A 24729-nucleotide genomic window follows, 5' to 3' on the forward strand; every position below is an offset into this window, starting at 1 on the left:
CCCAATGTGAACTAGACTGTGGAGGAGGGCGGCAATGGGGGAGGTGGGGAGGGGTGGAAGAAGGAAGGGAGAAGAATAACTTACTCGAAATGTATATAAAAAATATTCAAGTTAAAAAAAAGGAAAAAAAAATCATTTTAAAAAGCAATTTAAAACACAAAAACAAAATTGCACTTATAGATCTTCAAAGGCTTGGAAAGTTGGTAAATGAATATGCAGACTGGAAGCATGAGTCCTCAAAAGTCAACACACACTTGTATAAAACAATCAAAGAATAACATGCAGATCAAACAACTAATTCCTTATGTGATACTGTATAACAATAGCATTACCAAAACTACCCAAAGCCACCTCTGAGTTCCCTGATTTTGATTTGTTCTTTTATGCTGAGATAGAATATATATATCAGTAATTATTAAAAATGTTTCTTATGTAGAAATCTAAATATAGTAACTCAGAACATTCTAAACCTTAAATGCTTGACTGTACTTGAAATAATGCCACCAAATTAACATTTACCTCTTTAACAAAACTGAACTTAATCTTTTTTCATGAAAATGACTCAATATAGATATTTTAAAAAGCTCATCCCACTGCTGTAACTATGAAAAAAAAAACTAAAGAGAAAACAAAAACTGTCAGACAGCATCTTTAGCAAATACATATAAAAATAATTCTTAAAAGGTATGTATTGAGGATTTTACTGCTTTTGATCGCCATATCACTATTTCTCCCCAAACATCTAACCCATACCAACCATCTACTAATCATCACACATCCGTGGACCTCTCTTCTCCCACCTAATGTGTGGATTGCCTGGCCTGTCTAAGGTAGCCGAGCGCTTTCTCTCTTGTTCACTGCCATGTCTCCACAGGCAGAGTCCAGGCCATACAGTTACATACAGCCTAGCCAGTCACATGTTAGGCTGTGTAGGTATTACTGTATATGTAATGAAAGGCCTGAAGTCCCCAGCAGCCATGTGGCACGACTGCCGACATACCTGACACCTGATGTTACTTCACTTTAGCATGTATAATTTTTTGTGTATCTTTCCTTAAACTTTATCAAAGAAAGTGAATTTTTGTACTTTTCAACCACAAATGTGAGATACTCTCCATCGAAGAATGCTCTGTACGAGTCCCAGCTGAAAGACAATCCTGCATTTTCCATGCTCAACGACTCTGATGATGATGTGATTTATGGGAGTGACTATGAAGAAATGCCCCTGCAGAATGGCCAGGCCATCCGAGCCAAGTGCAGAGAGGAGTCGGACAGTGACTGAGCCCCGGGCAGCAGATGGGACAGCAAGGGGGCCAGAGACCTGCCTGAGTGATGCGTTCTGGCCCTTTTCTTCTATCCGTTTGTGTCTGGACTCCTCTGTAAGCAAAAGTTTCCTGTTCCTTATTTGTTTACATATTTTTAAAAGAGAAACCAAATGGACTGACATGTATTTGCTGTGAGGGTAGCCCCACGATTTAAGAAGAGGGGCTGGCTGGTAGAGAAGCCAAAGGCATTTCCTTACATCGATAGCAGGTAAGACAGAACCTATGTGCAGTCATGAGGAGAAATTACCCATTTTTAATAAAAAGAATTATGTACTTTTTCCCTTTAAAAAAAAAAAGAAACATTATTCAACAACATAAATGAATGAATTATCGGTGTATATAATTGTATTGGGATTCTGTAGTAACAAGGAAGGCAACTGTCAAGACCAGATATTGCATAACTGAAATTTCGATTTGATGTCTTTAAAAACCATATGCAAATTGTCTAGTTGTGAAATTGCATTGAAAATTTTTAACCTACACATTTGTGTTACTCTCAATCTTGGATAGAGAAGCTTCTAATTATAGTGGGTATTGGTTAATTTTAAGTCACAGAAATGTTCAATTATTAAGACTAAACAAGACAGCTGAGGAATGTCAAATGACTGAGAAATACCTAAAGAAATGTTCAACATCTTTAGTCATAAGGGAAATGCAAATCAAAACAACCCTGAGATTTCACCTCACACCAGTGAGAATGGCTAAGATCAAAAACTCAGGTGACAGCAAATGCTGGCAAGGATGTGGAGAAAGGGGAACACTCCTCCATTGTTGGTGGGATTGCAGACTGGTACAACCATTCTGGAAATCAGTCTGGAGATTCCTCAGAAAATTGGACATTGAACTACCTGAGGATCCAGCTATACCTCTCTTGGGCATATACCCACAAGATGCCCCAACATATAAAAAAGACACGTGCTCCACTATGTTCATAGCAGCCTCATTTATAATAGCCAGAAGCTGGAAAGAACCCAGATGCCCTTCAACAGAGGAATGGATACAGAAATTGTGGTACATCTACACAATGGAATATTACTCAGCTATCAAAAACAATGACTTTATGAAATTCATAGGCAAATGGATGGAACTGGAAAATATCATCTTGAGTGAGGTAACTCAATCACAGAAAAACACACATGGTATGCACTCATTGATAAGTGGCTATTAGCCCAAATGTTTGAATTACCCTAGATACACAGAACACATGAAACTCAAGAAGGATGACCAAAATGCGAATGCTTCACTCCTTCTTTAAATGGTGAACAAGAATACCCTTTGCAGGGAATAGGGAGGCAACGTTTAGAACAGAGGCAGAAGGAACACCCATTCAGACCCTGTCCCACATGTGGCCCATACATATACAGCCACCAAACTAGATAAGATGGATGAAGCAAAGAAGTGCAGGGCGACAGGAACCAGATGTAGATCTCTCCTGAGAGACAGCCAGAATACAGCAAATACATAGGCGAATGCCAGCAGCAAACCACTGAACTGAGAACGGGACCCCCATTGAAGGAATCTTAGAAAGAACTGGAAGAGCTTGAAGGGGCTCGAGACCCCATATGAACAACAATGCCAAGGAACCACAGCTTCCAGGGACTAAGCCATGCCCCTGCCCGCAGGGGCTTCGTAATTTACAGGAACCGAGGGGGATCCAAACCGGAGGAGGAATGGGCGAGAAAGAGGAGCGAGACCAAGCAGTGTCCTTGTCAAGGTCTCTTTATTGAGAGGAATGTACAGCATTTAAAGCTCTGAAGCAGGAATTGAATCAAGAACTGAAGCTTAGGGTGGGGGAGAGTACAGGGAAGTGCCCAAGGACATAAGGTGAATCATTAAACTGCAAGATATTCTCCTTAGACAATGTGGCAACAGTCTTCCGGGGACAAGTTCTTTGAAAAGGTCAAGCCCTTCTCAGGAATCTGCTCAGGGCAGGGCTCTAGCTTTGCTTAGTTCTGGCGTCCCATCCCTGACAAAGCCTCTCCCCAAAGACTATACATGGACTGACCCTGGGCCCCAACCTCGTAGGTAGCAATCAATAGCCTAGTAAGAGAACCAGTGGAAGGAGAAGCCCTTGGTCCTGCCAAGACTGAATGTGATTGTTGGGGGGAGGGTGGTAATTGGGGGAGGATGGGGGGGGGGGAGGGTTAGGGGGATGTTGGCCTGGAAACCGGAAAGGGGAATAACAATCGAAACGTAAATAAGAAATACTCAAGTTAATAAAGATAAAAAATAAATAAATAAAAGCTGATTTAAAAAAAAAAGAGGCTATAAGCATAGAGGAGTTCTCTCTTGGAATATTTGGGGTTGATATCTTGATTTCTTCCTTTCCTTTCCAATTTGTATCCCTTTGACCTCCTTTGTTTCCTAATTTCTCTAGTTAGAACTTAGAATACTACATTAAACAGATACGGGGATAGTGGGCAACCTTGTCTTGTCCGTGATTCAAGTTTCTCTCCATTTAGTTTAATATTGGCAATTGCTTTGCTGTATATGGCTTTTATTATTTTTAGGTATGGGCCTTGAATTCCTGACCTCCTCAATATTTTCATGAAAGGGGGCTGAATTTTGTCATTCTTTTTCATTATCTAATGAAATGATCATGTGGATTTTTTTTCTTGATTGAGTAGCTTAGCATCAATATTCATGTGGGAAATTGGTCTGAAGTTCTCTTGCTTTGTTGGGTTTTGTGTGGTTTAGGTATCAGTGTAAATGTGCCTTCATTGAACATATTTGGGAGTGTTCCTTCTGTTTAAATTTTGTGGTGTTGGACCCCAAAGGGAGCCCCCCACTCAAGTCTCGGGAGAGACGCGCACCCAGTAGGACACAGAGACCAACCTGCTGCAATCACACGAGGAAGTTTTATTGTAAGCAAGATGATATGAGAGCTCAGGCCAGCATGCTGGGGTCGAGACTCATACACCACACAGGGAGTAGAGGAGTTCGACCCCGACCTGACTTTTCACAGAGTTTATAAAGGAAAAAACCACAATCCAGGGGGAGCAAGAGGGAGGGAGGAGGGGAATTCCAAGACCAAAAACAGCTCACACAGCTAGATCATATGCTAGTCATGTGTAACACACCCAGGGCATTGTAACATTGTGATTAGGGGTTGTGACATTTTACAGGGCCGTTGGAACATTGTGGCCGGAGGCTATGGGTCATTGTGGCTGTTCCAGGAAACTTTTCATGCAAGAATGTTCCGGGAACCATTGTACAGCAGGGGAGGGTGAAAAGTTCAAGCTCTTACAGACCCCACTTCTTCTTTTGGGGTAGTTCTTATTACTTTTTTAATTCTTCATTCCCCACTTTTTCTTTTTATCGCTCTAATCCTAGAGCCACTGTTCATCCCATTGTAGCTCTTGGTACTGTTGTCGCAGGACCAGTACCTGAACAGCACTCACTCTTTCTTTTATAAAAGTCACCAACCTATTGAGTATGCATGGCCCGAATGTAAGTAGAAGCATGAGAATTACGATGGGCCCAACTAAAGTAGAGAGGAGAGTGGTTAACCATGGGGACTTATTAAACCAACTTTTAAACCATCCCTGATGCGCTTCTCTGTCTGCCTTTTGTCTAACCTTTTTCTAAGTTTATTTATGGAGTCTTTAATTACTCCTGAATGGCAGTTCTGAATTCTCTATAAGCCTTGTATTGTAACAGCAGATGTCCTTGTGCTGCCCTTGCAGCACCTAGATAGCCTTAGCCCTAAGTAATTCTCAACTCCTTTTTTGTGTCTTACTAAGTCGTTAGCATCAGGATTCCAATCTGGACACTATCTAAACCTGCACACCAAGGTCATGACTAGCTTTCAGAACTTCTAAACTTATATAGATTGTGATCCCTGAGGCACAGTCCCAAGAAGTGTTAGGAGTACTAACGTATGTAGCGTTACATCATTTGTAATGGAAATCAAGCCTATCCCACACCTATCTTGATAGAACCCAGGACAAACATGACTGAATTTCCCTCTAGGTCCCAGCTCTCAGCCCTAACAGCTAGTACACGGCTGGTGAGGGCTGAGAATTGACGGCTGTCAGGGTGGTCAGCAGCACCAGTCCTTTCCAGCGAGGCTCGAGTGTCTGGGCTCAGTGTAGCTGCAATCTCCGACCTGGAACTGATGGGATGTCTCTGGGGTCTCCGGGGCATAGGCTGCTGTCAGCTGTGAGCAGATTTCTTTCTGTATCACCTATAGGTCTTTTAGCCTGGCACACAAATCATTATTACTATGGCACTATGACATGTTGGTTCAGTAACATCATCTAATACAGTCAGGGGGGCTGAGGCCCCATTTAAGATCTCAAAGGGGTAAGGCTGAATCTGGAAGGGGTATTTCTTGCTCTGAAGAGAGCAAGAGGGAAGGAGTGTCACCCAGTCTGTGCCAGTCTCCATGGTTAATTTAATTTGGTCAGGGTCTCTTTTAAAATTTTATTTACTCTACCTGTCCTGAACTTTGAGGTCTGTAAATACAATGTAATTTCCAATTGACCTCTAAATACTTGGCCACACCCTGGCTTACCTTGGCAACGAAAGTAGGGCCGTTGTCTGACCAGATTACCTTGGGCATTCCAAATCAGGGGAAGATTTCTTCCAGTATCTTCTTGATGATTGCAGAGGCCGTCTCTCGTTTGGTGAGGAAAGCTTCTATCTGTTCCTGGAAAGGTATCTACAAGCACTAGGAAATACTTGAACATATTTTTTCTGGTTTTATCTCAGTGAAGTTCACTTCGACTTTTCACTAAACTCTCTAGGTCTCTTTGCCCTGTTTGCTTGCTAAGCATTCACTACTGACATACCTTATATTTTTTTTACTGTCTCTCTGGCTAAAATCTTAAAGTCTATTACATACACTTAACTACTTGGACAAACTTTTTATCTCCTAAATGAATCCATTTCTGTATTTGGCAAAGTGAGTCTTTTCTTTGTTCTCTGGGGAGTATAGCTTTCCCCTCAAGTGTGTCATTGTCTTTTTTTTTTTTCCGTTTAAGCAATTTGAGCCTTTTCTTCTGTTTTACATTCTAAGTGAGGCCATCCCTTAGTCCAATCCCAGTTCCCAGTGGCTGTCTCTTGCAGGCCTGTAACCAGGATAGGCTCCTGCATAGCCATTTCCCGAGCCACTTTATCTGCTTTGTTTCTGCCCCATGCCACTGGATCTCTTCCCTCCTGATAATCCTGAACAATGAATAGTACTCACAGTTGTTGGCTTCACCAGGGCATCCAAGAGATGGCAAAGGCATCTGCAGTGCTGATGTGCTGGGGGCGTAGAAGTTCAGCCATCCCAGATGACATCGTTTTGTCCACCATGGCAGCACCCACTTATCTCTGACCTTCATTCATGAAGAGAACTGTTCCCGTCTGTGACAAGGTCCTCGGCTTTCAGCAGCGGTCAATCAGCCAGTCGCAGAGGTCTTTCCTCCACCCATGGGCTTCTGCCAGTACTTGACACTCGTGCTGTGGTGGCTCCAGGTCTGGACTGGGCAGCAAGGTGACCAGATTGTCCCCACCCAGTGGAGAATCTAGTCCATGGCAGCTGACCAGTGGTCCCATCTTTTGGGACGTTCTATTCAAAGGCAAAACATCAGCCACTCTATCACAGTTTAAGTCCTGGATTGGGTGATAATTGTTAGTGCCCGGCTGGCAGGAGTGATATGTTCCAAGCAGAAAAGCACTAAGCCATTCATCTCCCAGCATCAGGTTCTGGTGCACTGAGACAGGTCTTAAGCTCCACATACACAGTCTGTAGATATGTATAACATGGCCTCACCCAGCCATTTCAGCCCATAAGCCATTTTGGGAGCAATTTTCTCATGAGCAAGGGATGGGGGCAGTCAGGGATGACTGTGAACTAGTGGGTTACCCGGCCCACGCCAAGGTCCACTGTTCTTCGGGCAGTCCATAAGTATTGTTCGTTGCCAGTAGCCCCTTGCACTCAAGGTCTTTGGATATTGGCCCACTGGGGAGCATAGGAGCACAGAGCATTGGGTCCCTGTATCCACACTTCCCTTCTATCTCTGTACATAGCCAGCACTCTAGGACCAAGAAGCTCTCCAGTGGCCCCTCTTGTTCTTTCTTGGACAGTCCTTGACCCAGTGTCCTTTTTCTTTGCATTAGGCACACTGATCTTTAGCCAGGAATTCTCTTCTGTTGCCAGGTACTATCTTCCTAGGTTCCCTAACTACTGTGGCCAGTATATGTTCCTTTCTCGTCTTTTATCTCTCTTTAGCTCTCTAACTTCCTCTTCTTTTTGTCTCTTTTCTTCCCCAGCTTTCTGCTCTTTTTACCTTCTTTCTCTTTTAACCTTACTTTCTCTGTAACTTACACTAACTCTCAGCAACTTAACTTAACCCTTCAAGTTTCTGTATCCTTTCCTTATCTTGGCCAGATTGGTGGGGCACTTTCCAGCCCCTCAGAGACCCACCCTTGGAGCCTGGCGGCAGACCTGGAGCACTCCCTACCTTCAGGCGTCTGAAGAGAGCAGGCAGAAGTGAGGGCCTTCTATCCGTGTCTGGAACATTTTTTCTGGCCTCTAGTAGGATTCCGTCTTTCCTCAGTGGTAAAGAAGACCTGTAACAGCTACTAACAAGCATCTCAAATGGGATGGTGAGAAAACATAATGGATTCAAGAAGCCTGGTCAGGCCTGCAGGATTTTCTGAAAAGGAAGGGTGATTATTTTTCCAATTATATAGGTCAGCTGGAGGAGAGAGGCCAATACTGCAAAGGGACTAGTTCATCGGGGCCCGGTGGTGGGCCATAAAAGCAGCGGAGGGCAAGGCAATCGTGAAGTCTCCCTCTGGGCTGCGGCCTCTCCGGCTCCAGCGTCCCTTGCCATGGGCCCCTCACCCCTTCCCTCTCGGCAGGTGCCGGGTCCGGGGTGCAGATGGCAGCGGCAGAGGGTAAAGGGGAGGCTGTGGCTCTGTCCATGAAGGGTCCTCGATCTCAGGGTAGATCTTCGGGGGTGCCGAAGGGCCCGCCGACGGTTGGGTCTGCTTAGGTTTAGCTGCCGCAACTGCCACTGTCACTCCGGACCCTACGGTCCAGGGCGTAACCCAAGGTGGGGGATTCTGGACCAGGTCCTGCCAGACGGTGATATAGGGGATCTGGTCGGGATGTCCTCCTACTTCCTGAAAGATAATGCGCTTGACAGCGAAAATGAGAGACAGGTTAAAGGCTCCCTCTGGTGGCCATCCTACCTTAAAGGTCGGCCATTCAGATGAACAAAAAGTCTGCCAGGTTCCCTTTTTAACATCTACTGAAAAATTGTGAGCTCTAGTCCTTACTTCAGTCCAGTGATCCAAAGTCAAAGTCAAAGGAGTCGTTTTTCTGTCCCATGTCGAGCCTCGACAACACACACACCACACACACAAACAAAAAAAAAGACAACAGAAAAACAAAAACCGACGTCGACCTCGCGGCCGACCAGAAGCACTGAAACTGATCGGCAGGTCCCAGACCTTGCCTAACAAATCGGCGTCAAGGAGAAAGTCTCCTCTGGACCTACCAGAAGGGGTCCACCAGGCGTCCCCTGGTCCTCCCCCTGTCCTCCTGGGACGCCTCCCAGGCGAACGGACGGTGGACACCTGACACGCCTATCCTATCCACCCCCCTCCTTCCAGGAGTGCGGTCTCCCTGAGCGTCCAGAAAAAAACCCGAAACTGCGATCGCACTCAGATTTCAGACAGAACACAGACACAGCGCTGAGACAAAACAGAGAATCTTACCTCCAAGTGGGTCTTTGGACCCCCCTGGGTGGTCCGCTGATCCCGGACGAGCCCCCAAAATGTTGGACCCCAAAGGAGCCCCCCCACTCAAGTCTCGGGAGAAGCCCCAAGAAGGGACACAGAGACCGACCTGCTGCAATCACACACGAGGAAGTTTTATTGTAAGCAAGATGATGAGAGCTCAGGCCAGCATGCTGGGGTGAGACTCACACCACACAGGGAGTAGAGGAGTTCGACCCCGACCTGACTTTTCACAGAGTTTATAAAGGAAAAAACCACAATCCAGGGGGAGCAAGAGGGAGGGAGGAGGGGAATTCCAAGACCAAAAACAGCTCACACAGCTAGATCATATGCTAGTCATGTGCAACACACCCAGGGCATTGTAACATTGTGATTAGGGGTTGTGACATTCTACAGGGTCATTAGAGCATTGTGGCCGGAGGCTATGGGTCATTATGGTTGTTCCAGGAAACTTTTCATGTAAGAATGTTCCGGGAACCATTGTACAGCAGGGGAGGGTGAAAAGTTCAAGCTCTTACAGACCCCACTTCTTCTTTTGGGGTAGTTAGGCGGCTTATTATTAATTTTTTAATTCTTCAGTGGAAGTTTGAAGAATGTTGGTATTAGGTCTTCTTTAAAGCTCTGATAGAATTCTACACTACAATCATCTGATCCTGGGCTTTGTGGTGGGGGAACGTTTAATGTCTGCTTCTATTTCTTTAGGAATTATGGGACTGTTTAGACAGTTTGTCTGATCCTAGTTTAACTTTGGTACTTGATATCTGTCTAGAAATCATCCATTTCCTCTAGATTTTCCAGTTTTGTTGATTATAGGCCTTTGTAATAGGATCTGTGGATTTTTTTAAATTTCTTCAATTTCTGTTATGTCTCCCTTTTGATTCTTGATTTTGTTAATTTATATACTGTCTCTATGCACTCTGGTTAGTCTGACTAAGGGTGTATCTATCTTGTTGATTTTCTTAAAGAAACAAATCCTGGTTTTGTTGATTCCTTTTATAGTTCTCTTTGTTTCTATTTGTTTGATTTCAGCCCTGAGTTTGATTATTTCTTGCCATCTGCTTTTCTTGGGTGTTTTTTGCTTCTTTTGATTCTTCTGATATTTTGTATTTGCTTCTTTTGATTCACCTTCATAGAAGCAGGGGAGGGGATGAGATAGAGGGTTTCCAGAAGGGAAACCTGGAAAGGGGGTAACATTTGAAATGTAAATATATGAAATATCCAATAAAAAGGGGGAAAAGTAGTGGGCCTGTTGGCAACAGTTTTTTTGGGTGTGAATTCAATCTTATTTGGCAGTAGATCAGTCCCGTAGCAAACACCAAATACAACTCAGCAGCTGCAGACCCGTTCTCAAGGCAGGTAGACACCACATATGAACCAGAAGCTACAGTCCATTTCTTACATCAGGCAGACACCAGGCAATTGTAGTTCAAGCCTGAAGAAACTGCAAGGCTTGACAACTGGCCTGAGGTGGGGCCTTGGAAGTGGCAAGCCGCCATAGAAACCTCATGAGCAGTTCTTGGTGAAGTTGCTCTCAGTAGCAGCATTACGACAAGTTGAGCTCAACAAAACTATGTAAGGTGAACCAATATATTGGAGGGAGTCTGACTCTTCTCCTCATTTTACTTTCTTGGGTATGGATGAGGCTCTTGTGCCTTTGCCACCCCCCATTATTGCCCTTTGACATTTCCCTGCAAATCCTGCACTTTTTACAACTAATACCACACTGGAACTAACATTCATGGTTCCAGTAGATGCAATTCAGATGATTACCAGCACAAGGTCTGTAGCTAGGACCGTCTGTTTTGTGATAGAAGCTGAGGGAGCCCATTGTATCCAACTTAAGAACCTCACAACAGGGCTGGAGAGGTGGCTCAGCCGTTAAAGGCTAGGCTCACAACCAAATATATAAGAACCTCACAACAGGAGATTTGCATGGTAAAAAATCTGTAGTGAAGATGCTGGGTATGGAGATACTTTCTCCCGTTATTTGGCCCTATGGTGGCCCTGGTTCCTCTCTACCTCAGCGAGGTATCTATCATTCTACTGTCCTTCACTGTCTCCCTACAAGTAGACTCCCCATCATGGTCAAACTTCCAATCCTGTGGGGACATGTCAACCCATACTTGTGAGTCCAGGATTTCAGAGTACACACTGCTAACTCCAAGGATTCTGATGTGTCCTCCTATACCTTAGGGCTATGATGCTTCCTACTGGATGAGGACCAGCCCTATACCATTAGAACATCCATCCAGACTCAGTATGATACCATTCTGGGACACTATGGCATTTGTTGGCCCTCGGATGTATCGACCTGCACCCTTTTTTTCTGTTAAGGGGTAGTACCTTTAATGGGACTTTTACTGATCCATCTGGCATTGGCATGAATGTAAAGATTGAGAACCATGAGAACCTCTGAGATTAATTGGGCCCCTACCCCAGTACGTGCTTACCCCCTTCTCCCATTCTTCTTTTGTCGATGCCCGAACTGACACGACACCAAGAATCGGGCGAAAGCCTGCGGGATTAAAGAAACACACACACACACACACACACATACACACACACACACACACACACACACACACACACAGAGGTTATTTGTGTCAAGCCAGAAGAGGAAGGTGCTCCTGTAGTGAAATGAAAATTATACAGATTTAAGGTTTAAAAATATGAAGTTAAAAGAAAATTCAGACTCAGGACTAAACACTGTGAAAAGCAAGTCCAGGCAGCCCCGCCCTGCCGCTAGGACTAACAGACCATAAAGATAAAGAAAAGGAATGCAGGAACCAGCCGGAGTTATCAGGACTGACCCAAACCATCTGGCAGGAAGGCACCTCCCCCAGCTTACTCAGAGTCACACCTTAACTAGATGTCCTTCAAACCCTGATAAACGCCCCAGCTCCTAAAACCTGTACCCTCCAGTCAATACGTACTCTCCTGCTGTGCTGTAATCTCACTACCATGTTTAAATGAGCCAATCACTTATAGGCAAGGCCCAGAAATTAGCCAATTGTGTGTAACCGATAAATGTCTGATGCTCTCTTTTTAGTAAAGTTGCAACAGTTGACCACACTCTCTCTGTGTCTGTGTCTCTGTTCGCCATCCCGTCTCCGCTCCACGCGTGTCCTCAACAGGGGTCCCCCCGCGGATCCTTGGAACCTCCAAGATTGCCGACCGCGGCAGCTGGCGCCCGAACAGGGACCCCCGGATACGTGCATGCTATTGTCTTCTTGTGCTTTTCCTGTTTGTCTTATATTCTCTTGCTTTAGAACTGCAATCACTACAGGAGCAGAACGGACTCACCGAAGGGAACTGCAGTCCCGCCTACAGAGAAGAGGTAGGTGAAGGTGAGTCACTCATTATGGGAGGAACGGGCTCAAAAGGACAAAAAATGTTTGTCTCAGTATTACAGAGGCTCTTAGCAGAAAGAGGCTTCAAAGTCAAGGAAAGTATTGCTGTAGAATTTTATCAATTCCTCATGAAGGTTTCCCCCTGGTTTCCAGAAGAAGGAGGTTTAAATCTAAAAGATTGGAAGAAAGTAGGTAGAGAAATGAGAAGGTACACCGTTAAGCATGGAGAAGAAACCATTCCTAAACAGGCATATCCCATATGGTTACAGATGAGGGAAATCTTGACAGAACAGTCAGATTTGGTCTTGTTATCAGCTGAGGCACAATCAGAGAAGGATGTTGAGGAACCAGTGTATGATTTGCCTTATGATGATGTTACTGAAGTTAAGGTTAAGGAAGTCAAGGAAAAGACTTATGGAACTAATAAACCCCTTGTTAAGAAAGACCCCTCAAAGACGAACCTCTTGGGATTGGATGATGACGATGACCTCTCCCCAGGGGATTGGGATGATCTAGAAGAAGAGGCAGCTAGATATCACCATGATGATGATCTGGTCTTTACAGTGAAAAAGGGATCCAAGGGATCCAAGGGCCCAATACCAGCCCCTCACAGAAAACTACTACCTCCAGTGGGTTTCGCAGGGGCCATGGCTCAAGCTAGGGAGCAAGGTGACACTTCCTTCGTTTTCCCAGTGGTCTATACAGGAGACAGTGATGATGAAGATTCCCCCACATGGGAACCATTACCCCTAAAAACATTAAAGGAATTACAAGCTGCAGTACGAACCATGGGGCCTTCGGCGCCCTACACTATACAGACAGTGGACATGGTGGCCAGCCAATGGTTAACTCCGCATGACTGGCACCAGACTGCCAAAGCGACTCTCTCCCCGGGGGATTATATCCTCTGGAGGACAGAATATGAAGACAAGAGCAAAGAAACTGTACAAAAATCCTCAGGAAAAAGGGGGCCCAAGGTAACTTTAGATATGATGCTGGGGACAGGAGCATTTGTTGCCCCTGCTTCTCAGGTAAAAATACCCAAGTTTATCCTAAAAGAGGTTACTACCAACGCTGTTTTGGCCTGGAGAGCAATCCCGCCTCCTGGGTCAAAAAAGACTGTCTTGGCAGGAATAAAACAAGGAAATGAGGAATCCTATGAGACCTTTGTCTCTAGACTGGAGGAAGCTATCCACAGAATGATGCCCCCAGGAGAAGGGGCTGAAATGCTCTTAAAGCAATTGGCATGGGAAAATGCTAATTCACTATGCCAGGATCTTATAAGATCAGTGAGAAAAACGGGAAGTATACAGGACTATGTCAAAGCCTGCATAGATGCCTCCCCTGCAGTGGTACAGGGGATGGCCTATGCTGCTGCCATGAAAGGACAGAAGTACTCAGCCTTTGTTAAGCAAACATATGGAGGAAACAATGCTAGGGGCAACTCTGGCCCCACTTGTTACTCATGTGGAGAAGTGGGACATTTAAAGAAAGATTGCAAAAAAGGTCAAGGGGAGGGCAAACGCCCCCCTCCTGGCCTGTGCCCGCGTTGCAAGAAGGGCAGGCATTGGAAAAGTGAGTGTAGATCAAAGTATGACAAGGATGGAAATTTGATTGCAGATAAAAAGGAGGAAGAAACAAAAAACTAGATGAGGGGCAGCCTCTCAGCCCTGTACAAAGAGAGGAAAATAAAGGTCAAACCTCGGAGTTAAACCCCGAGGCCATTCCATTCACTATTCATGACCTTCCGAGAGCTACACCCGGAAGCGCGGGTTTAGATCTCTCGTCCAAGGTCGATGTCATCATTTCTATGGAAGAAGGGACGGTTTTAGTCCCTACAGCAGTAAGGGGAACTCTACCTGAGGGAGTTACAGGGCTCCTTATAGGAAGAAGTTCCAACTATAAGAAGGGCCTAGAGGTCCTTCCAGGAGTCATAGATGCAGATTATCAAGGGGAAATAAAAATTATGGTTAAAGCAACCAAACATACAGTCATCATACACCAAGGAGAGCGTATCGCCCAGATATTACTCTTGCCATATTTAAAGCTGCCCAATCCAGTGCTCCAGTCAGAAAGAGGACTGGGAGAGTTTGGATCTACTGACCACATACATTGGGTCAAAGAAATCAAGGAAAGCAGGCCAATGCTCACTATTTATCTTAATGGTAGAAAGTTTGTAGGCCTTCTTGACACAGGGGCAGATAAGACATGCATTTCAGGAAAAGACTGGCCTTCTCATTGGGCCGTCCATCAAACAGAGAATTCCCTGCAGGGCTTAGGCATGGCCTCAGGAGTAGCCAGAAGCAGTGAGCCTCTGATTTGGGAACATGAGAACAAGACAGGTAGCATACAGCCTTATGTCATACCTACATTACCATTTACCCTCTGGGGAAGAGACATTATGAAAGACATGGATGTAAAATTGGTCACAGAAGAACAGGATTTTTGATGGGGGCCATTGAGGGCAACCTGTTCGCAGATCAAATATCGTGGAGATCTGACCAGCCTGTATGGCTCAATCAATGGCCCCTGAAAGAAGAAAAATTACAGGCTTTACAAGAATTAGTCCAGGAACAATTGAGGCTAGGACACATAGAGGAAACCAATAGCCCATGGAACACTCCGGTGTTTGTTATAAAGAAGAAATCAGGTAAATGGAGATTACTACAAGACCTAAGGGCAATTAATAGCACCATGCATGACATGGGGGCCCTCCAGCCTGGACTGCCATCCCCGGTGGCAGTCCCCAAGAACTGGGAGGTAATAATTATAGATCTACAGGATTGTTTCTTTAATATAAGGTTACATCCTAAAGATTGTAAGAGATTTGCCTTTAGTGTTCCTTCTTCAAATTACCAACGACCCTATCAACGATATCAGTGGAAAGTACTCCCCCAGGGGATGAAAAATAGTCCCACATTATGTCAAAAATTTGTGGATCAGGCCATTTCTTCCGTCAGGAAAAAATATAAAAATTCATATATGATTCATTATATGGATGATATATTGATAGCCCACCCTCAGAGGGCCATAGTGGACCAACAATTAATTGACCTTGTAAATGCTTTGGAGGAATTTGGCTTGATTGTCTCTGAGGAGAAAATTCAGAAATATGATAATTTGAAGTATTTAGGTACCAATATTAGAGGTAATAATATAACATATCAGAAATTACAGATAAGACATGATAGACTAAGAACGTTGAATGATTTTCAAAAGCTTTTGGGTAATATTAATTGGATCAGACCCTACTTAAAAATAACTACCGGAGAGTTAAAACCATTATTTGAGATACTTAATGGAGATCCTAACCCCATATCTACCAGACAATTGACTATTGAGGCCTGTGAGGCATTAAACAAAGTAAATGAAAAATTGACTCTAGCAAGGGTCCAACGCTTGGATCCTGCTGAAGAGTGGTCCTTGTGCATTCTAAAAACTAATTATACCCCCACAGCCTGCCTGTGGCAGAATGGGATATTGGAATGGATTCATTTACCTCATATTTCGCATAAAGTTTTGGTTTCTTATGATACCCTATGCACTCAATTGATTATCAAGGGAAGACACAGGTCTAAGGAATTATTTGGAAGAGATGTATATAATATTGTTATCCCATATAATAAAGCTCAATTGGAACAATTATTACAAGAAAATGATGAATGGATCATATCCTTAATTGGCTTTTACAGGGAAAATATTTTCCATTTACCTCAGGACCCAGTTTTAACTTTTGTATTAGAAAATGAGGTGATTTTCCCTAGAGGATATTCTAAAACTCCATTAGAAGATGGAATCAATATATTCACTGATGGGTCCTCAAATGGACGATAAGTGGTGTGTATACAAAATAGGGACCCCATTATTAAGAAGAATTCAGGATATTCAGCTCAACAGGCTAAAATTGAAACAGTCTTAATAGCTTTTACAGAAGTGAAACAGGCTTTCAACCTTTACACAGACTCCAAATATATATTTAACTTGTTTCCAGAAATAGAGACGACAGTCCTGTCGCCGAGAACCAAGATTTATCTCAAATTAAAACAGTTACAAGAATCTATTCAGCAGAGACAGAATAAATATTTTATAGGGCACGTGAGGGGCCACTCGGGGCTTCCAGGTCCTATAGCCCAAGGAAATGCTTTAGCAGATTCACTAACAAAAATCATGCAGGCTGTAGAGACAGCTAAGAAGAGTCATGATCTACATCATCAGAATGCTGCTGCACTTAGATATCATTTTCAAGTTACTCGTGAACAGGCACGAGAAATAATTAAATCTTGTCCTCATTGTCCAGATTGGGGCATGCATTAAAGATGGAGTTAATCCACGAGGATTAAAACCTCGCATTTTATGGCAAATGGATGTGACTCACATATCAGAGTTTGGAAAATTGAGTTATGTCCATGTCACAGTGGACACCTACTCACACATGGTGTTTGCCTCTGCCAGAGCGGGAGAGGCAGTGAAAGATGTAATACAACACCTGGTACAGAGTTTCTCTTACATGGGTATCCCGAAGAAAATAAAGACTGACAATGCACCTGCCTATGTGGCAAAAACCTTAGAACATTTTTATCAACAGTGGAACATAGCCCATGTCACAGGAATTCCATACAACCCACAAGGGCAAGCCATTGTGGAACGTATGCATCAGAATATTAAAGCACAGATTCAAAAGTTAAGGTCAGCAGGTAAGTATACAACTCCCCATCATTTGCTTAGCCATTCCCTATTCGTTTTGAATCATGTAAATACAGATAACCAGGGGCTTACAGCCGCCGAAAGACATTGGGCAGAGAAGGAGAGTGCTCCTAAACCCCTGGTCAGATGGAAAGACCAATTAACTGGCCTATGGAAGGGGCCAGATGTGCTAATTGCCTCTGGACGAGGCTATGCTTGTGTTTTCCCACAGGATGCCGAATCACCAATTTGGGTCCCAGACAGACTCATCAGGCCAGCCAAAGGAAAACGGACATCCGTCCCCCCACGCGAAAGAGGCCGAACCGCCCGATAATGTGGAACCTGGCCAAAAAAGATCAAAGGCGACTCGCCTGGAGCTGAAAAATAAAACCCGCCATGCTTGATAGACAGAACAAACCACTGATAGAACATCCAGAACTGTTCCGACTGGTTGCTTCTAGTGAGAAACTTTTGCTGAAGAAACCAGGAGCTGCTGATTATGATGCTGTTTCAGTTTCTGCTTGTGTTACCTATCCCTATGCAATATTAGTAGGATTGCCACAATTGATTAGCATAGATAAGGTTGAATCTATTTTTAGTATTAAGTGTATATCATGTAAGCTGACTAATTGCATTGATTCCACTGTATCAGGATCTGTTATATTGATAGTCAGGAGACCTCCTTATGTTTTGTTACCGGTAGATTTGGGAGATGAGCCATGGTTTGATGATTCTGCCATCCAGATTATTAGGTATGCTACGGGTTTGATTAGGGCAAAAAGATTTGTAGCAGCCTTAATTCTAGGTATAACCGCTTTGATAGCTATTATTACTTCTTTTGCTGTTTCTACTACTGCTTTGGTTAAGGAAATGCAAACTGCGACTTTTGTTAATGATCTCCATAAGAATGTTACCCTTGCATTATCAGAACAGAAGATTATAGATTTGAAATTAGAAACTAGATTAAATGCCCTAGAAGAGGTAGTATTAGAATTAGGACGAGATGTTGCAAATATTAAGACTAGGATGGCCACACGCTGTCACGCTAATTATGATTTTATTTGTGTGACTCCTTTACCTTATAATGCTACAGAAGAATGGGAAAGGACCAAAGCACATTTGCTAGGCATATGGGATGATGATAACATTTCTTATAATATTCAGGAATTGACGTCCTTAATCACAGAAATGAGTAAGCAACATGTAGATGCAGTGGACCTCTCTGGATTGGCAAGATTCTTTGCGGATGGAGTTAAATCATTGAATCCAATCGATTGGACACAATATTTTATTTTTATTGGAGTTGAGATTTTATTACTTGTTGTTGTATTAATGATCTTCCCAATTGTATTCCGATGCTTTGCAGATTCCATTGCCCAGGTTCAAGCAGATCTCAATTTGGTGCTTTTAAAAAATAAAAAAGGAGGAACTGCCGCGCCTGCAGCAGAGATAACCGAGCTCCGGGGCAGACATGATGCCTGAGTGGGAGCCGGTTCGAGGGTTCGCACCACACGTGGTTAAGCCCCCTGCTTGCGTGTGGCGGACTCCAAGAAGATGTGCACCTGGACTTGCCCCCTGCTGCAAACTTGGCTCTGGGCTGATGGGCATCTGGGTCATGGGAAAGATCGTTGTCAACACTTATTTCTTTACTCTTTCTTTGTTTGATTCTAAATATGATCTTGACAAGACAGAGACTTCCTTTAATAATGGGACAGAAGGTCCTGATCTATTTTTGATTACTAATACCACAAGCTTTCCTGCTTCCTCTTCACAGCAGACAGAGCCTCTGATGACAGGGACTCCAAGATTGTTATGCAATGAAAATTGTGTATAAATGTCTGATGCTCTCTCAGTAAAGTTGCAACAGCTGACCACACTCTCTCTGTGTCTGTGTCTCTGTTCGCCATCCCGTCTCTGCTCCACGCGTGTCCTCAACAGGGGTCCCCCCGCGGATCCTTGGAACCTCCAAGATTGCCGACCGCGGCACAGTGCTCCATCAATAAGACCACACTCCAAGTGTTGATGGCCCTGGAATACTCTGAACAGGGTCCCCCTCCTGAGGTTATAGAGGTATGGTTCTCAGATATATGAAAGGCTTCACATAGGCTGACCTACTCCACCTGGGCATGTTCTCCAGGGAGGCTGACCTTCCAAAACCTGTAGTCAATGACTGGAGAGATCCCAATAGCTGGGGTCAGCTAAGACAGGCATGGTTCCCTATGCTGGTTGCACCTTGAGGTGGGGTCAACAAGGTCAGAGTATAGAACTCCAGCTCTCACTGAGCTGCCCACTTTTAAAAGAAAAAAATAGATTTGTAGGAGGAGTGAAACAGCATGTTCTGACTAGTAGTCTGCAATGGCCCAAGTATGTACAGCAGGCACTTGCCCATTTACAAACCTCAGACCTAACTGAGACCCGGGGATGAACAAAGACAGAGCTGTGACCAGTGTAGCCAATCAGTTAGTGTCAGCTGTGTGGGATAAGCAGTTACAGATGGAAGGGACATAGGTAGAGGATATAAGGGCAATCCCTGTTATTACAATAAATGAGTCTGCCTCTGTTTTTCACCTGGCTCCCAGAGTTTCTGTCATTGATTCCACTCCTTACCTCTTACCCCCAAGGACTATGCTGAGGGACCAACGGCTAGGGCAACAGTACAGGTGCTATTACACAGAATTCTTCTGGCATCAGATGGGAGCAGATGCAGAGATCCATACCCAAACACGATGTAGAAAGAGTTTAAATTGAAAGTCTCCCTTGCTTCAGAGATGGGGGAACCCTGAGAAGAGGGGGAAAGATTGTAGGAACCAAAGGGGGTGGAATATACTAGGAGAGCATGGCCCCACAGTACCGACTAAGCAATGGTTCACATGGTCTCCCAAAGTGTGAAAAGACAAGCATGAGTCCTGCCAGGATCTCTATCTTGTCCTCTGCCTATGCAGTAGGGCTGTTAGTTTGGTGATTTTGTGGGACCCCAAAGAGCGGGATCAGGTTTATCTCTGAATCGTTTGCCTGACCTTAAGAGTCTTTTTCTCTTATTGTGTTGTCTTGGCCATCCTTAATATGAGTGCTTTTACTTTTTCTTATTGTATCTTTTTTTTTTTTTTCGGTGTTTAGTTGTTCTCTCTTGGAGGCCAGCTCTTTTCAGCATAAGAAAAGGAGAGGGAATACATTTGGGGAAGGAGCAAGGAAGTGTGGAGGGGGTAAATTGTGGCTGGCATGAATTGTATGAGAGAACAATCTATTTTCTATAATAATAAAAAGAATGAAAGGAATAGAATCTGATAAAACATTAACTTTTATTTAATGATTATCTAGAATCACACAATAGAGGCAGAGGAAGGCATCACTGAATCTCCAAGGTTCCCTTTCCCAATTTAACTACTTATAAAAACTCCCATTTGCAAATGGGAATATTATATAGTATGTTCTTATATGTGGGTTCCCTTGTAAGCATAAATTTTGTGATATTAATATCAATTTATTCACTAGATAAATTTAAGTAAAACTCCCAACGTTGCCATTATAAAGATATTTTCTTGATAAGAACCTTTATAAGGGCCTCCTTTATATCTCTGTTCCTCAGGCTGTAGATGAAAGGGTTCAGCATGGGAGTCACCACTGTGTACATGATAGAAATGGAAGCCTCATTCACTGTAAAGTTATTAGATGATGGACATAAGTAGAGACCAATTATTGTCCCATAGAACAGTGATACCACAGACAGATGGGAGCCACAGGTAGAAAAGACCTTGTGGATAACCCGAGTAGATGAAACCTTTAGAATAGAAAAGACAATTTGTACATAGGACACAACAATGAGTAAGAATGGGATAACCACAAGGAGCCCTCCCAAGATAAATATCATAAGTTCATTTATATAAATATCAGAGCATGCCAACTTGAGTAGGGCAGATATGTCACAGAAAAAGTGGTGGATCATGTTGTCCTCACAGAATGACAACCTAGCCAAGAGTAGTGTGTGCAACATGGAATACAACACATTAAATATCCAGGACATAAGCACCAGACACACACAGAGCTTGGGACTCATGATCCTGGTGTAGTAAAGGGGAAGGCAGATGGCCACATAGCGGTCATAGGCCATGACCACAAGGAGAAAGATCTCCAGGCCTCCAAAAAGATTGAAAAAGTACATTTGTGTCAGGCAACCTGCATAGGTGATGGATGTGTCCTGGCTTTGCATGTTCTGGAGAAACTTTGGCATTGTGACAGTGGAAAAGCAGAGATCAGAGAAGGACAAATTGCTAAGAAATAAGTACATGGGTGTGTGGAGATGGGAATCCAGGTGAATGAGGATGATGATGATGAGGTTCCCCAGGACTGTGGTGAGGTACATGGCCAGGAACAGGACATAGAACAGGTGCTGGTGCTCTGGGGGGATGGGCAGGCCCAGGAGGAAAAACAGGGAGATAACAGTTTGGTTGTTCATTACCATTCTTCCTCTCCAGTATCCTAATGAGAAAATATCAGATCCTTCAAAATAAAAAATAAATCAACATATATCTAGGGTATATATCCTCCAACAATGGATCTGACCATTTTCTTAGAAATTATAATTTCAAACGTCAAAGGCCAAATTATTGATTTTTAAACTTTTCTTTAAAACATTTGTATCTCAAATTCTTTTCTAAATAGTTCTATGTACCTGTACTGAGATGAAAAATGGACCAATATTTCCCCTCTCTTGCTTCCTGCTCAATTGTTTGTAATTTGCTCTATGCAATTTTATACTTTGATATTCTTAATGAATTTGGATAAACTTTGTCAACACAATTTAGAATAAATTTCAAGAAAACCTCATATACTCCAATGTGTAATATTACAATTTCAAAAACAGACCTCTATGTCCCTGTAACATACAGACTTCTGCTTTACTGTTGACTAATCATCTTCCTTCCATTGCATGTATGACAGACATCAAGCGCAAAAGCCCCAAGCGAAATTCATGTTGTCACTTTATTATTTCCCAAAGTGTTTATTGTTTTCCTACCATTCCAGTCTCCCATAATAAAGCCAATAAGATTTCCATCAGAAATCTGTGATTTTAGATCCATTCATTTTTTTTCCTTAACTTGAACTGCTGTTATACATTCTATAAAGTTTCTCCTTCAATCTCCTCATATTTCATCCATTTTTCTCTGTGAGATTTTATCAATGTATCAGGAACACATCTTTTCTTTTCTGGAATATAGAAACAGACTCAGTTCATGTCCATGTTCTCATGTCTCCTGACTCTTCTGTTCTCCTTCAACATGCTTCATTTACCCTGTGGCATTTGAACAGAGGAGTTTAATCATATCATTTCTGATTTATTCTTCATATTACCACTGTTTCTCTGAGAATAAGGACCAGGCTCCTATCTGGGATACAAATGCTATTTCATTATCTTATAGGTATCAGTGATACATCCCACATAGCCCCACATGCTTTCCTTTCATCACTCAATGCTGGGGTTAATCTCTTCACAATCCACATTTTTAGAGTTGTTGTTTCTCTTTGCCTTATCTCACTTTCTCCCTCCCTTTCCCTTTCATTTGGTTCACCCTCACTCATACATAAGAGTTATTGCTTATCACATACACAGTTAAACTTACCCTGTCCTCCTATACTATGTGATACCTTCAACCATGCTTTGTAGCATCCTATACTTATATCCCACATACTTAGTACTTTGATTATGGCTTTAAAATATCTTCCCATCAATTGTAAAGTATGTGCAGAAAAGGTCACATATGCCTTCATGCCGTATGATTGTTTACAATTGTTCATTCATTCTCCAACTAGGGTCAATACCTGAATTTAGCCCGTGAAGATTTGTTAGATGCAGCTCAGATTGATTCAGATTTGGTCAACCTCAATGGTAGAAAAAATTTCCATTAAAATATAAGTACCTGAATATTTAATACTAAATTTTACACTCTATAATGAGTGTGAGAGATCTAATATATTTATTTCAGTTTTAGAGATAATCATTGGTTTCACTTCTCAGAAGTACCAATGACTACATATCATATCCATATGACTTAATCTACAAAATGTAATTGATTCTGATGTAGAATTCAGACAGGATGAAATGTTAATAAATTATAAAAAGAAGAAGCAACAAAATTGAATCTTCGAATCTTCATGAGTTATTCCTCAGACATTAATTCTATATATGATAGTTAATTTATGCATCAAATGGGTTAAGCCTAATATTAATTTTTAAATAATTCTATTTGATATGCAGATATTTGCTAAATTTCATTAAAATGTGTGGACTTTGAGTAAATAAATACTCCTTCACATAATGAGCTTCATACAATCAGATGAAGGATGTAGGTGGAAGAATATAGTTTGTCACAGAAAAGTTTTGTGTCTTCTGACTTACATACAAGTCTCAATCTCCACTCTTCTTGGGGATTCCAATATTCTAGACAGTTCTTCAAATATTGGCCATATATAGGAAAAAGAATGTAATCTTTACCTGAAAAACAGTCCTGTACCATGCAGAAATTCATGTGATTCACAGAAACACACCTGCTTATTTTCCTGACTAAATATAATTCTTCTGAGTCTGAGTCCTAGTTTCTGGTTGATGATCCTGCTCACCTTTATTTTATTTGCAGACACAGGACTAGCAGCCTCTCTACTCATCACCTATCTGCACCATTCCTGCAACATCCCCCTGCCATCCCTGGGCCTCATCCCAGAGGAGTCCAAATCCTGTATAACCCATTAAGTCATAGTAATTACTTAGGACCTTTCTCAGACCAATATACTACAGGGACCTCTAGTGGAGACCAATTATGGCCACTGATCTCTATTTCCCATACTTAATAGAAGCAAAATTTAATGACAGTAACAAGTAAAAACTAATTAAAAATAGCACCAATAAGAAAGCCAAAAAGCATGGAAAGATACATACTCATTCCATATTTGGGTAACATGGCTTCTATTGATGGAGCCTACTTTTTAGCAGGAAAGGGAAGAAGAATGACTGTACATCCTATCAAATTATCAGAACTTTTTCTGATTATAAATGACTTAAAGTTTCTACCACATACAACAAAAGTTTACACAAACATCAGTAGTTTTTATATTTTTGGATGTGAAGTTAGTCTTGCTAGGTCTTTTTTTTTTTTATTTTGTATTTTTTTATTGGCTACATTTCAAATTTTACTCACTTTCCTAGTTTCCTGTCCATAACTCCCCTATCCCATCCCCCTCCCTTCTTTCTATAAGGGTGTTCCCCTTCCCAAACACCCACTGTAGGGAGCCATATTGGTTGGGCCTGGCCGCTTTGTGACTGTATAGCTCAAAGTGGCTACGTGACTCTGGCCACACATACCCTCTAAGAGCCTCTCCCATGAATTTACAGCACAGGAAGATAAACATTCACGGGATGCTTCAGCCTAAGCAAAAATCAGTTATCTCTGAGTCAACACCTGGTGTCTCCACCACCTGACCTCGCCTCCAGCCATCACTGCCTATACCCCCATCTCCCACTCCTTCATGTTCACAAAGCACACCCCCTACCTGAAAGCCTTAAAAGCTGTAACGCATCCCAATAAACGAGACTTAACAACAGAACTTTTGCTTGGTCTCCTTCTTCTTCACCCCCATTTGGC

The 24729-nt window shown here is 42.8% G+C and overlaps 1 protein-coding gene across 1 annotated transcript; it reads right to left on the minus strand.

Moving 5' to 3' along the window:
• Positions 1-20618: 20618 nt before the first annotated feature.
• LOC116908964 (olfactory receptor 1468-like) lies at positions 20619-21554 on the minus strand. Its single transcript, XM_032912425.1, has one exon. It carries the CDS (start codon positions 21552-21554, stop codon positions 20619-20621), a length of 936 nt encoding a protein of 311 aa, XP_032768316.1.
• Between the last annotated feature and the right edge of the window lie 3175 nt (positions 21555-24729).

The sequence above is a fragment of the Rattus rattus genome, chromosome 9, assembly GCF_011064425.1.
Source record: "Rattus rattus isolate New Zealand chromosome 9, Rrattus_CSIRO_v1, whole genome shotgun sequence".
Classification (NCBI taxonomy): Eukaryota; Metazoa; Chordata; class Mammalia; order Rodentia; family Muridae; genus Rattus; species Rattus rattus.

What these genes read in the sequence shown, in the direction of transcription:
- LOC116908964 (XM_032912425.1), bottom strand. Translation starts at nt 21,554, where the DNA reads ATGGTAATGAACAACCAAACTGTTATCTCCCTGTTTTTCCTCCTGGGC.